At 34.8% G+C, this 15,832-nt stretch overlaps 1 protein-coding gene across 2 annotated transcripts in view; it reads right to left on the bottom strand.

Annotated features, from left to right (window-relative positions):
- The window catches only part of ADGRG6 (adhesion G protein-coupled receptor G6), a 102,566-nt gene that overhangs the window by 60,947 nt on the left and 25,787 nt on the right, over nucleotides 1–15,832 (bottom strand). For both annotated transcript variants that reach the window (XM_081337170.1, XM_081337169.1), the window contains exons 3-4: nucleotides 6,632–6,973; nucleotides 2,881–3,501 (exon numbers count right to left, since the gene is read on the bottom strand). In XM_081337170.1, the coding sequence (XP_081193296.1) occupies nucleotides 2,881–3,501; nucleotides 6,632–6,973 (963 nt within the window). The remainder of the gene's footprint in view (nucleotides 1–2,880; nucleotides 3,502–6,631; nucleotides 6,974–15,832) is intronic.

Here is a 15,832-nt window from a genome sequence, read left to right as displayed (position 1 = left end):
CATACCATAATGGCTCCCTTTAAATGCATTATGTTGTTTATACAGTATATTGTAGGACATGGCCCATGTCAGTAGTATCTGTAATGTCTCCCCCAAAGAACCCCATCTGTATAACCTGATATCTCCTACCTTCCCCTTCCCTTTTCCCTTCTGCCTCATCCTAATATAATCAGCCATAAGCCAAGCTGCTTCATGCACCTGATGAAATTAACTGCAACCCACAAAATGTTATGCCTTGGTGGAGCAGTGGGCTAATGCCTCCTTAAGTAACACCAGCTGCCTGCAATTATTGCAGGTTCGTATCCCACCAGGCTCAAGGTTGACTCAGCCTTCCATCCTTCTGAGGTAGGTAAAATGAGGACCCAGATTGTTGGGGGCAATAAGCTGACTTTGTAATAATGCCGCTTGGGGGTGTGTGTGAAAGCCCTAATAAGCAGGCATATACATAGAATGAAGGCTACTGCTAAGCACATTGATTTGTGCTTAGATTGTAAGCCGCCCTGAGTCTTCGGAGAAGGGCGGGATATAAATGGGATTAAAAAAATAAAAAATAAAATAAAATGGTTAATCTGAAAAGACTCTATCACCTGCTATGAACCATGAGCCATGAAATACTTGAAAGCTTTTGTGAGTGAGTTCTGTTGAAAGTAGAAATCTAAAGAAATAAAACTTTAAAGTTATACGTACTCCTTATAATTTCCTTGCCCTTTTGAAATTTTTTAAAGATTTCCTGCTTAGGGGGCATCTCTACAGCATAAAGATACAAATTACTCACTAAAATAGCTGAAGAAGAAAGCAAATTCCTTTTTATTCAAACCTAATCATGTGTGAAGGAACTTTACAAAGCCCATTTCTTTTCACCTGCAAAAGAAGAAGCACCCCCACTTTTGAAAACTTCTTGATTGAAAAGTTACCCCATCTAAAACTTTGGCACATGACCCATATCCTTGGTTCAATGGGGTGGCAGTGTCTAGCTGACCATAACTAATCTTGAAGAACTAAGCTAGAAATTGGATGACAGGTCACTCCTATTCATTGAGTCCAGGAACAAAGCTCAATTTGAAGAAGACTGTACTTAATCCTCTTAGTGGGGGCTATTCTATCTATCTGATTCTTCTGATTTTTTTAAAAAAACTTCCAATCTTTTTTTAATTGCCTGTGACAATCAGAGAAAAGGCACAAACGGAAGCATTCTGAAACTGTGATGTTGATTTATGCGATACCTGAATTATGTGACTTTTGAAACAGAATGTGTGATTAACTGGAGTGTTGTTCAAATCACTGAATCACAGTCTGAACCTAATCATATCCATTGGTATGTGATCAGCATATAGCCTTAATAAAAAATCAAGGATGTGTAGAAATTAAGTAGATGGGAACAAGAACGTTTTGATCTAATTAGTTTCCCTTGCAAGAGAATTTCAAGAAATAAATAAAATGTTCATCTTGTTATAAAAGTGTCACCAACTTCATCTTGATCCTCAGTTGGTTGCATGTATACGCTGCCCTACTGTCAGAATCCCTCCAATTTTACAATCACAATAATTGTATAAGGTAGATTAAGGATCAAATATATAATACAAAGACATTTATTTCCTTAAAATTGTTAACTATTATTTTGCTATTTGTCCATGGCAATCACAGGTTGCTAGAGGCAAAATGGCAGGTGGATCAAAGCAACTAAACTTCTGTCTCTTTCCCATGTATGCTGTAAGCAGGTTCAAAAGGAAAGGGCTGTGCTTACACTGCTGGGTCTGCCATTTTGCTTCTTTTGATACGTCTCTGCAAAATGACATGTTCAAAACAATTCCTCAAACGGTGAAACATTCCTCTAATGGCGAGTGCCCTCTAAAGACTCCAATGTAATAAGCTCCAAGCTTAAAATGAATATAGAAGAATATTTTTGCATTTAAAGATTTTTAGGATCCTTCAAATATACCGGTCAAGGCTTAGCCTTTTTATCCAGCTTGGAATTGGAGTAGGTATAGTGATAATCAAAATAGGTATAGAGCAACTTTATTTTCAGTCTGAAAATACCATATTTCTGCATTCTGGACTTTACTCCGCACAGCTCTGCACTAGTCTCTAAGCAAAGCTGGAAGAAAACTGTTTGAAAGATACACAGTATTTTATGAAATAAGTGGGGGAAAATGGTGGTTTTATTCTCTCTTCCGTGGACTTTTTCATAAGATGTATAGTTCAACTGCTAGCAAGACTCTGGTTAGAAAAATGAAGACTAGTTGATAAACTCTGTTTCTATTTTCATAACTTATTTTTGAATGGGTAGTATACAAATAAATGAATAGATTTAGTTAAGGTCATAAGTGTAAAGAGAAGCATAATATAACAATGCTGTAGTTTTTGTCACTGATTGTAATACAATTCAATAAACAATAAAATGTAACAATTTGACAATTGCTAAAATTGCATCATTATAAAATCTATTAATAAAAACTCTTGAAATCAGTTTGTGCTGTAGTGGTTGAGCTGGTGCTAGAGAGCTCCTGATTTTAAGGATCAGCCATGGAAACTCACTGAGTGACTATCAGCCAATCACTGTTTCTCGATCCACCTACTTGATCAAGTTGTTATTGTGAGAAAAAAATAAGAGAAAGGAATATTTTGTGTAACACCTTAAGCTCCTGAACAAAACAATGAGATATAAATTGAATAAATAAATAAATAAACCCATTACTGAGGTACTGAATTCATAAAGGTTACCTATAGAATAATATATTTACTGTAGCACACAAATCTTATAGTAAAACAAGTTCAAGAAAATGAATGTGGGGATGGTAAATTCATTTTCACTATAAACAAATTTTCTTTCTGACCTAAATCATCTTAACAACTATGCCAAATTTAAAAAAAGAAACTCACCACAACTCAAGTTGTTCTCCGCTTTTAGAAATGTTGTTGGAATGCTCCAGAAATCATTTTCCCAGTCAATAATGTTACCTTTCTCATCACAGGTAAGGTTGAAAAGTGATTGGGAATTCATTGTAAAATTCCAAAGCCGGAAGTTGTACATATCTCCAGGTAGAGGGCTTATGTCTTCTTTGTCAGAACTCAGAACCAACTTTCCATTGCCAGGAATTACTTTTCCGTAAGTATCTAAACAAGAGACTGTTTTATATGTCTCTTTGACATTTACACCTACTATAGCTAATGAGCTATCCCATGCAATGCAAAGCTCTTCAAATGTTTCTGTGAAAATGTCCTCATTTGGACCAATGTCCAGGGCATCATTTAAAAAACACTTTGAGTCTGAGATAAAAATGAAATACCCCTGTTTTGTTTTTCCAAAGCTGAAGAATTCCACAGAGGAATCACCATAGGAGAAAGCCTTCCATTCATAGTTATTACTGTTGTTTGCTCTTGCTTCAAAGCATAGGGTGAACTGATTAAGTTCTGGGACTTGAATAGAATTTGCCAGAGACACAGAATCAGAATCTAGAAATTGCGGAATGACAACCTTTTGATTCTTCAAAGATACAGCAACTGGAACATAAAAAGAAAATGTTTTCAGAATCAACTACCATCAAATTTTATTAAAAATAATACAATACTTTTTATCAATGTATAATTAAACTCATGTGTCAGAACTATATGCAGGGATTTTATTGTAGTCAATTAACTTACAATATGACCATTTGATTTCAGTTATTTGCAAAAATTGTTTTGGATACTTTACCTGTTGTATTAGACAAAAGCAGTAAACCAGTAACCTGAAATAGCCCTTTCATTTCTTTATGCGTTGCTCCCAATAGGTTATTTTATACAGCTACATTAAACTGAAGAAATGAATACCAGATATCTTTTTCAGACTGTGCAGAAAGTAACCTGCCATGTTATTTCACAAATAAAAGCTCTTTGTTTACAAACTTTTGAATTTCAGTTGAATAAATCTATTCACATTTCATTGCAAAACAACTAAACATACCAGCAGTCACATCTGGCTGCCATATTCTCTGCATCTATACTTAGAAATGAATCTGGGTATTTTAACTGAACTTTACTTTGCAGGAAGCATACATAAAGACAGTAACCATAATACTGATCAATATTTAACCCTTAAAAATCCTATTCATATTTCTATCTTGCCAAACATGATTCCGAAGTCATTTGTGATTGATCCCATTGAACCCATTTGATATACATTGTGTTAGTTACAAATATTAACAGATTGACAGGTTAATTATAGGAATGTATATTAATTATAGGAAATATAGTGGCATAAATATCCTACTTCTTCCTCCACAACTAATACAAATGTAGCCACATCATCAAGCAGAGGAAAGTGACTGCTTTAGCTTACTCAGGAGGGGGAGTCATGAAAGGGCACTTAACTGTGTATTGTTGTTACACTTTTACTGATAAAAGAGAGAGATATTCTAACTTAGGTATCATGTAAATCAACTTGCTCTGAGTCTGATTTACCTTGGGAACAAGAAACTCAAGCTACTTCTTGCCTGTTAATACGTTTTGGAAGTCTGTTTGTTTGTCAAAACAAGGAAACCAAAGGAAGTGAATACTGATCCCTTAGAAAGTCTAGAAAAGAAAAACTGAAAAAAAGCCCTTACAAGTTCAGTTATATAACAATGGTAACCTGATGCAAATAATAATTTTAGTAGTAGCTCAAGAGAGAAAGGACAAGCATTCTGTCAGTAATTTCAAAAGAAACATATTGTCAAAATTAGCAACACATTTCTCTCCTGATGTAAAAATGTTTAATTTTTTTAGGAATTTGTACTATTGGCATTCCTTTTTAAGCAGTATCTATAACATTTTTATTGTGTACCATTAAGTACATTATGTGTGTGTGTGTGTGTGTGTGTAATTATATTAACAATAAAACAACAACAATAGTGATGATGATGATGTTGAAAGGGACCTTGGAAGTCATCTAGTCCAACTTTCTGCTCAGGCAGGAAACCCTATACCCGTGGTGGTGAACCTATGGCACGTGTGCCACAGGTGGCATGCAGAGCCCTCTCTGTGGGCACGCATGCCATCGCCCCACTCCTAGGCCTTCAGCTGGGTTTTTTTCGCTTTAGCTCTCCGCAGCCGTGTGCAACAGTTTCAATCAATGAATCAATTTCTCGTGGGGAAAAAAAAAGATCTCGCAAAGTTGGAATTGATTGATTGAACTTTTTAATCCCACCCAGGGATACCTTTTTTCCTTCCTTTTTAAAATTTTCCTTGAAAAGTTGGAAAACTCTATTAAAAAAGCAATCAATAATAGAGTTTTTATATCACATTGTGAGAACAAGATTGGATGACTACAGGCCTGACTAATCAAAAGCAAACTTAAATTAGATCAGTGGGGCTAATTTGTAGCTATGTGGTAGTTTTCTATTTAATTATAACTCGGGCTTAATTTTTATTTAATGAAATGGAAGTTTTATTTCATTAAGCAAATAGCGATATGCAGTCTTATTTCATTAATCCGATTTCCTAATGACTTATTTCCTTCAGGCATTTAAAGAAAAACATCTATATGATCTTACTCACTCTTGAAAAGTTTTGATGTGCAATTAAAATGCTTAAGGAAATCCAATGCATTCCTATTTACTTATTCAGCACATACCATAATCTTATCATTAAAGAATATATTACAGGATATATGTACAAGTAGACTTCGGCTTGTAATCACAACTGGGATCAGAATTTCCATTGCTAAGTAAGGCAATTAAGTGAGTCACAGCTGATTTTATGACCTTTTTTGCAACAATTGTTAAACAAATAACTGCAGTTGTTCAATGAATTACATGGTTGTTATGCAAATACTGCCTTGTCTATTAGTCCCTTGTAGGAAACTGACTGTGAAGGGCAAATGGTGATTACATGAACCTGGGACACTGCAACCATTGTAAATGCATACCAATTGCCAATTGCCCAAATTTTGATCATGTGACCCTGGGGGTGCTATGAGGGTCGTGTGAGAATCAGTTCTAAGTCATTTTTTCCAGTGCCATTGTAACTTGAAATGGTCACTAAACAAAAGGTAAGTTGAGGACTACCTGTACTGTACAGTAGGGATCCCCAACCAGCACTGGGTTGCCACATGCCAGAAACTAGGCCACACAAACAAGCAAAGTCCCATCCGTGGAATGCAGGCAGCACATGAAACCACACCTCCTCCGGTCTGCGGAAAAACCTCCCTCCGTGGAATCGGTCCCTGGTGCCCAAAAGGTTGGGGGCGCTTGCTGTACAGGATTTAGACAACTAATAGAGGACAATCAAAAATTGGTATTTGGTTTGTCTTGCTGCCATCTGCTCCTCATCTAGATTTTTGACCTATCTTGCAATACAGTAACCCTATCACCTAGATCTATATTAATTTCCACATCGCAGGTGCAGAAGGCCTGAAGTACAGGGAAATGAAGAGAGTGGCAAACCTCTTATTGACTTCATGACACAGAGGAGATCCATATCTCTTTATCTGCTATGTAACACAATTTCTTTAAGAGAACTCCAATAAATTTAAGTCAGTGGTATGGATACTGTACCTTACCTAACCTAGCTAAATAATATTTTACTTCTACTATTGAGTAGATATCATCAAATCACAATCTCAGAAGATTACGTATATTCTACAGATTGGAAAGAGCAAGAAGCGTATACTTACTTCGGGTATAAGTGGCATTGAAGCCTTTTTTTTGAATGCTAAAGTCACTTGTAAAAGATATAATCATTTCATTCCTAGATGAATTAAATGATAAACCTTTGGCAGTCATACCACAATAGGAATCTCTTTTGTCTCCAGTGTCCAAATTTACATGATCATATGTACAACCAGAGGCTTCTTCAATATCAAAATCAACAAATGTTATCTGAATGATGTATCCAGAAGGAGCCCTGATGGTCCATTTGCATGCTTGATTGTTGGGATAATTATTGGGGAAGCAAGGAGAAGTAAAAATTCCTGTGGGATTCGATAGCACCATACGACACTCTGAGCATTCTTGAGCTTTGGAACAAAAACAAAAAAACAGAGAAGAGTTAGTTAAAAAAACAAAGTAGAATTTACCACAGTGTAGATATTCTTGATCATTTCATGCATAATCAAGAAATATTTACAATTAACTGAACTTGGTCTCTTTCAGATATAGCCATATCTATTGTTCTATACATGAGCAATATGTAATTCATTAAGCAGATAAATATATTTAAACATCATTTAATAAATATGTGACTATCATAAAGGTTTATTTACTCATTTAATTCTTTAACTTCAGCTACCCTTACCTGGTTGTAATTTTCCTCTGAATAAACATGCAAGGGCCTCACTACATTGTAAATAACATTTCATAATTTGTACTTTATATGTTTCCAGCATAATTGTTAACTGGCTGCTAAAACATATTTTTATTTCCAGTGTTAGATGTTTTATTTATTTATTTGTTTTTATCCTGCTTTTAATTTAAAAGAAGCTTCAAAGAGAAGTTTTAATAGAACATATTATTAAACCACACAAAATGTGCTAAACAGAACATATTATAATAAATAATTTTAAACATTTTGACTTCAGCAACAATATACAAAATTAAATACAAATGAAAATCTTTCTGTAGATTTAGATCAGGCCACTGTAAAGGCAGTAATTCCATTTTGATTCCCATAAGAATTTTGGAAATATATTACATGTAGGGACTTTCTCTACCTATCAGCAGGATATTTGTCCAAAACCAAATTTGGTGGAGGAGAACAAACTGACAATAGAAATATTGAGTTTGAAAATGGGCCAGATCTGGATAGGAGATACACAGGGAAAAAAACCTCTCAATACCATCCAAGGGTAAAAGCAATCTGGCAATCAACTACTTTATCTGACGTGCCCCTGGTCACATGACCCAGCACGACCAATCTGCAGCCTACTCTGTGCTCATCAGTGTATTCACAAACACACACAAAAAACCAGTGTAACAAGGGGACATCAGAAAAACACACAATGAAAAATCTTTCAAAAATGTGCTCTTAAGAGCTTTTTAAAGCTGCTGTGTTTAAAGATATGAAGCTTTGGGAAACATTCTATTTTCTGGGAGTGAGGTAGCTACAAAGAAAGCTTGCTTGTAAGTGATCAAAAGGTGCGCCCACAGAAACAGTAGATGGACTCTCCAGATGACCCTGAATAGGGGATTTCCTATAAAAGAAGGCATTGTTTCAACTTATGGACTCAAGTTACTCAAGCTTTCAAGGTAATAATGGAAACTTTGTATCTCATGTAAAAAAACTACCAAGGTATGTAGTACCAGCTGTGTAATTGGTATAATTTAGATTAACTGAGCTGCTTCTGTAGATGAACCTGGCTGTTGAATTCTGTATTAATATAAAATACACTCCATGTAGATCACTATAGATAGACTTGGAATTTACCAATACGTGCTTATTTTAATCAAGTTCTTTAAAAAAAACAGAATTGAATTTTATAACTGTCTCAATCTGGGGAACAAGAAAAGGATTTAGACCTAGAAACTCTCCCAAACTATGTAACTGTGCATACATATATATCCAACACACAAACAAAATTAAATAATTTTTTTTTAAAAAACCCTAAGGAATATGATAGAGACATTTGACTAACTCTACTTGACATGAACCCTATTCCTTATTTTTTTTATAAAAAGTTTTTTATTTTTATTTTTTCCAACTCTCCCCCATACATATCAACAAAAATACCATAATATTTTATCAAGTATTAAGATACACTCTTTTTACAATCTTATCTATCAGATACTCTTAATAACATAAATACATACACATAAATTTTGGTGTTGCTCGTTCATTTCCCCTTTCACTGTATTCAAACTCCTCCTCTCTCTTCCCTCTTCTCTACCTTCTTTCTCCCTTTCCCCTCTACTTCCCTCTTCTTCCTCTCCTCTCCTCTTTCCTTCAACGCTCCCCTCCCATTTCTCCTCACTTCTCCTCCAACCTTCCTACTTTCTTCCCCACTCCTCTACTCTTTTCCCTCTCTCCTCTCCTTTCTTCCCTCTCATTCCTCTTCAGATACAATTCAGGGGTAATGTCCGAGCAACTCCTCTCCTTAGATTTTCAATATCTGTATTAGGTATAATAACATTAATTTTCTATTATGTTAATACTTCTATAAATCTGACCCTCTCGGTATATACTTCTATAAATATTTATAGAAATAAACCAACATCTTTTTGTAATATGGTGACCAAAATTGGCTGTAGTGTTCCAGGTGTGGTCTTACTAGGATTTTATAAAGCGGTACTAATACTTCACGTGATTCTATGCCTCTGTTTATACAACCCAGGATTGTATTAACCTTTTTGGCTGCTGCTGCACACTGCTGGCTCATAGTCAAGTGATCGTCCACTATGATTCCAAGATCCCTCTCACAGTTGCTGTTTTCAAGCCAGGTCTTGCCCTGAGACTGTCCATGAAGCTTGAGACTCTGCATAGGCTTGAATGCTGAGTGCTCTGTACCCAGGGCCAATTAGGGGGTCTCTCTGCTGCTTGAAAAGTAGCTCCCAGTGAGAAAAATATTGTTTGGTATTTTAATGCTTTCTTGTGTTTCTGTTTAATATGCCTGCTAGAGTTAAATAATAAAGCTTGAAAACTTCTTATGCTTTTTGTTTCTAGATCCAAAAGAACCAATTGCCTGGGTACTGGATCATAGCCCTGGCACTTGGCAAAACACTACATTTCTATCCCTGCAAACTACTCTTATTTCCATTATGTCCAAATATCCATTTATACATTGCCACTCTCAGTTCTCTCTTTTTAAGGATCTGATCAACTCATCTACACATGATTTTCTCAGTCTTCCCTTCCTTTCCGCCCTTCCTCCTTTCTTCATATATTTTGGTGATTCAATCCTCAATCTCTTTATGACCAAATCACTTCAGAAGTTTTTGGGATTGCTCAATCATTCAGTCTGCATTCATTCAACATCAATTCAATATCCAATCCCACTGCATTCATTTTAGTTTTATGGTTCTTCTGAAATACCTGACTCGCTTACAAATAATGAAATAGAGCTGCACTCTTATCAGACAGCATTTTAGCTTTTTCTGATAAGCATTCATTTCTCACAGCAAGCCACAAACTGTACATATATCTCTACCAGCATTTACGTGTCTTGAAATATTTCCATTATTTGTCTTCAGTAAATATTCTCTTAAAAATGTTCTACTCTTTGATCTAATATTTTGCCATTTGCAACATTACCACCTTGCAATTGTTTGTTCCAATTTCTCTGTCAAGTTGTACTGACCAACAAAAAAATCTTTTTTTCTTTTTATAATATTTTATTAACTTTCCAATTTTACATTTAAGTATTTAAAAAGCAACATGGTGGCTGGGTTAATCAATAGATTGATAACAAAATCTTTAGTACAAATCTTAAGTTGCAATCTCAAATATTTCCTCTCTTTTTCCCTTAACGTTTACTGTCTCATTTAAGCTAATATAGTTCTTATTATATCAACTCAGTAAGAACATCATTATTACATTTATCAATAAATTTTAGCTTATACTTAATTATTTTTTACATTCAATCTTCATAAACAATCCATATCCTGTTATTAATTTTTTCCCAATTTTTAGTTTCCCATCAATATTCCAATTTAACCTTTGATATTTATAATTTTCAGGCTTTAAGTAAGCAAGATTTCCCTTTGTTGTTAGTTGCGAAGTCGTGTCCGACCCATCGCGACCCTATGGACAATGTTCCTCCAGGCTTTCCTGTCCTCTACCAAGATTTCCCTTATCTCAATTCATAACAGAATCCAATATCCAAAATACACATTTTATCTATTTGAATATAATCTTGTTCTATTTCCTAAAAGTTATCTATTTCCCACTATATTAAATCATCTACTTAATAATACAATATCCCCTTTGATAAATCAAAACCATTATATATATATTACCTGGGTTATTCAATAAATCAAACATATTCATAATAATATTTTTTTTAGGTTTGCCATTGTGGCCACTGCAGATGCTGGAAGGTGAGCTCTGTCTTCCGTGTTCGGTTTCGCTCCACTGGGAGACTCTGGAAAGGGGCAAAAGTTGCCCTGTAGGGGTGACGAGCAAAGAGGGGACCCCCGCTTGATCATCGGAGGGAAGCAGCCCTTCCGCTCGATCTGGGGCAGCCCTTCAAACTGACAAGAGGAAAGACTGGCCATAGTAATATGGCCTGCCACTAAGCTGCAGACAGCCGAAGTCAAACTTAACCACCAAGCACTTCGAAAGCAACGTGTATAAAATGAATGAGATCTCTTTACCCTAAGTACTTTCTTTTCCTGTGAAAGCTGCCTGAACTATCTTTCCCCCGGTGAGGAGAGAGGGAAGGGAATTTCTATCCCACCCTCTAAGAATAGCGGCAACTGACTACCCAGGGGAATTAAAGCACTAAAAGAACAACTTTAATCTAATTGGATGCATATGTTCCTGAAACCTGGGGACCAATTTTTTTTCTTATTTTTATTGGAGACTTTTGCTTTTATCTACAAAAAAAGGAAAATAAATAAAATTAGAAAAAGGATTATAAAAATTTTGGACTTAAAAAACCTTAAACGTCATCGGTGACATCTTGTGGCGAAGTTTGGTACTACAACTTGTTATTTCCTAAAAAAGACATGGCTCAATGCCCAGACCTTAGATAAGACTCTTCTGACCTTGGCACCACCTGTGAGAAACTCAGCTATAAGAGAACAGCTGGGTGGCATAACTGGCCTACATGAACTGTGAATGTAAATCTTTACTGACTTTCACAGTTATATGTGGGGAATTGCTTTCCTATCTCTTTATTTGAGGAATATTGGTTACTATATGAGATGATGAAATACCTTGGACTATAAAATCTTGCTTGACAAATGACTTCTACTATAAAGACTATTTATAAACACGTTAAAGAGATGGATGAAGACCAGGAAACAATCCTTTCCATGTTGAAAGCAATACATGAAACCATTCTTTCAGCTTGTGATAAAATAAGACCTAACATAAAAAATCAAGATGCCAGCTTAGATACACAAACCCAAACTTTGACTACAACCAAAGCACTAACGATGCAGAAGATAACAGAAGAAGTGGAACAATCAAATATTAAGACACAGGACTCAATTGACCAACAAATATAGTTGATGGAAAATCCAGAAAAGGGAGTGATAACACTCAAAATGGAAAAGAATATATAAATCAGAAGAAATTTGAGAAAGAAGAACAGATTGAATGGAAGATAAACATATCACGGCAGTCATGGGGAATTGGAATAATAGGAAGACAACTTAATGGATATAAATGGGCTAGTCCTTCCCCCCCAAAAAATGGCAATTAAATGGTCTTCTTTATTTCAAATAACATACATTATAATAGAGGGAAATCTATTTGGCAATCTGAAAGCACTGATATGGGAGCCTAGTTGGCAAAGGAAGAAAGCCAGAATAAGGCTGAAGAAAATTGAGGGCTTGATTTATTAGAGGGGATTTGATATTATTAATTAGAGGGTTAAAGGGAGAAGTTGAGATAAGGGGAATTCTGGTCATTAGATTTAAAATATTTGGAAATTAGTTGAAAATAAGGATTTTATCTGTTTAATATTTAAAAATTAAACCTAAATTGTTTTTTAAAAAAATCTTTTTTCATAATAACTTTCTGGACAAGATAACAGTGAAAACAGTAAAAAGAACAAAAAGAAAATAAAATAATAACTGACTTTGAATTTACAATTTGGGTTTCTATTTTCTGCTGATACGTAATTCCATCTTTAACTTGTGAGCAATTAGTTCTAAAAGTCTGCTTCTAGATGAAGCTCAGTTCACAACCATAGCAGAGAAATACTTTTCAAAGTCATTTGCTGAAGAGAAGTTAAAATTGTGGATATTACTTGTAAGCAAGTAATATTTTGCAAGATATCTGGCAAGCAAATACATGCTGAATGATGGCGACCCAACTAATTAATTACATGCATTGTCAAAAACATTACAGGGGCAGAAATTTCAGAACCTGACTTTCAAACTCCCACCCCAATTTGTGCCCACATTTTTCCATTCGTATTGGTTAATATGAGGACAGATTTTTCCAAAGTGGAAAAAAAATCTTAAATGTTAGACCCAATTCTGTAAATAATTATACTTGTCACTCAGAGTGTACTGGTGATTTGGTAGAAATATATTCTCATATACTGGCCTATTACTATTTACATGTATAATTCTAGAAGCGTACCAACAAGAAAACCAATAAGAAAAGAAGTCCCGTTGTCATGACTCAACTTCCAGATAAATCTAGAAGAGTAGTAAACTATTTAGATTCTAAAATATTTTACATTTTGCTTACAATTGGCTTATATAATTACTACGCCAGAGTTTCTTAAATGTTCTTATAATCAGGAATGTCAGTGAGATGAGAAAAAGACTGTTCAGCAGTTGTAGCCAGTAACTTTTTTCAATCCAAGAGAGCATATCTAGAACTGGAAACACTTGGACTTGGGTATACCAAAATTTATGGAAAATGAGACAAAGATTTGGTAAGGGGCTAAATGACTAAAGTTTGTTTATATAGCTAGTTTTATTGAAATCTTGGAAAGGATTCATGGACAAGGTTAGAGACAACACTTAACTTTTACTTTTCTCTAACTAATCGTACCTTTAGGAGATAATATACCATACTTTTTAAAACCATGAATTTGAAAACACTAAACAGTAGAATACATCTCCATTTTTAATATTAAATGTTTTGCAGACTTTATTTACTTAATAATTATATATGGAGGAAAGTATACAATAGCTCTTCCCATTGCCAAGTAGAGCTCAAATCAACACTAATCTTCAACTATGTTGGGAGACGTTGGATTACCAAACGTTTACAGCATTGCTTTTAACTCACTTATAGCACTGTTTAAAAAAAACCCTGAATTCATTATTTGGAAAGCACCTATTTTACTTCACCTTAAGAAAATTAATTTCAAAAAAAATATTGCTTTCCTATCTCTTTATTTGAGTTGGTGTAATACAGTTACTTATTTGTTCACTTTTTTCTCTTTTTAGGCTCTCATTAACACTTTTTGAAAGCACAATCACCAGCAATTTTTTTTACTTTCTAGAAACAAAAAGCATATTATCAATACCAAGAACAAAAACTCCTTTACTTACATTTCAAAAAAACAGTTGCTTTTATCAGTACAAATTTAATAGCTATTTTCAAATTTTCAAATTCACATGAAATAATAAAAAGGATTTTTTTTCTCCAGATAAAATTTTATTAAACATACAATTTCTATCATTAAAGTTAACTGTCAACCTTTGGTCATTCCAAATCTTAAAATTATATTGCTATACATGGCTATGTATAAATGCAGAAGAACTTATTCTGGGAGGTCACAAGCAATAATATAATCTTCTATGATAATATTACTACTCCAAATATTTAAGAGCGCTATTTAATTAATGTTATTTTATATACTATATAGGATATTAGAACTTATTTTTCATTGTTGTGTTCCTCTCATCTGCTTAGTAGGACTCTCTTAACCTGGAGGTATATAAATCCTTCACTCTGGACTGGAAACAATGCACAGGCCTCATGAAATCTTTTATAATTCAATGAAAGACAGAATTATGCAGTCATAAAATTATTCAACTGTGTTTTGGTCACTGATGATAGGAAACAAAGACAGCATTATTGCTAGTCCCACCAGCTTGCTTTATATCTTTATGCGCGGATATTGTGTGTTTTAGTGAAAACTCAACTGCTTATAGTATATAATAGTAAGCAATAAAATCCTAAAATGTCCTGTGCTACCCCAAAACAAATGCTCTGCTAATATATATATATATATATATAGTGTGTGGCATTTATAGTGAAGAATACAAATTGATGGCATTGATGTTATCATTCAAAATCACCTGAAGAATTTTCAGCTTAACAGTGTTTAGCTATCTAACATGTTACTTTAAAGCAGGGGTCCCCAACCACCGGTTCATGGACCAGCACCGGGTCGTGGTATACCAGCAACCGGGCCGTGCAAACAAGTGAAGCCCCATCCGCTGGATGCAGGCAGCACACGAAACCATGCTCCCTCTGGTCCATGGAAAAATCTTTTTCCACAGAACCGGTCCTTGGTGCCCAAAAGGTTGGGAACCTCTGCTTTAAAGCACAAATGAGAAACCTTTAGTTCAGTAGTCTGCTTAGATTTCTGATGCACAAAACTAATGGCAGGGTTTTTTTTTTTGAGGTGAGAACCATATGAAAACATAAAATAGAATATGCCCTTCATAGTTAAGCAACAAAATGACCCTACCAAATTTAGCACAGAGGTATCTGCAACTGGAGAGGGAAGATGAAGATAGGGTGCCTATTATGAACGTGCCTGTTCCACCCACCTCGTAATCCTTCTGTCCATTCACAAACACTTGACTGCCAAAACATCCTGAACTGAGTATCTGAGAAGAGGACATTTTACACATAAATAATTTGAAATACAAAAGCTAGAAAAAGGTCATCTGGCTCATAATATGCAGGAATACAGATTAAGCTACTCCAGGCAGATGGTTATCTAGCCTCCACTTGAACACATTAAATGAAGTAGTTTTATAACTAAAGTGCTCTTATTGTAATGGGGTATTTTTCAACAGAATTGGAAGTTGCTTCCTGTAACTTAAAACCATTCCATCTGGTACTCTCAAATGAATGAGCAAAATGTGACTATCTTCTTTGTGACATCCTCTCAAGTTATCTGAAGAATGTTATCATATTTCTCTTCAGTCACTTTTCTCAAAGCTCCTTAAATCTCCCCAAGCTTTAATTTCCTGATTTTTCCTGTTATGCTTCTCTCAATGCATCCCAATTTCTCTGA

This window comes from Vipera berus (genome assembly GCF_964194415.1).
Source record: "Vipera berus genome assembly, chromosome: 1".
Taxonomy (NCBI): domain Eukaryota; kingdom Metazoa; phylum Chordata; class Lepidosauria; order Squamata; family Viperidae; genus Vipera; species Vipera berus.
The sequence above is the reverse complement of the archived record's forward strand: the minus strand, read 5'-3'. Positions and strand labels throughout refer to the sequence as shown.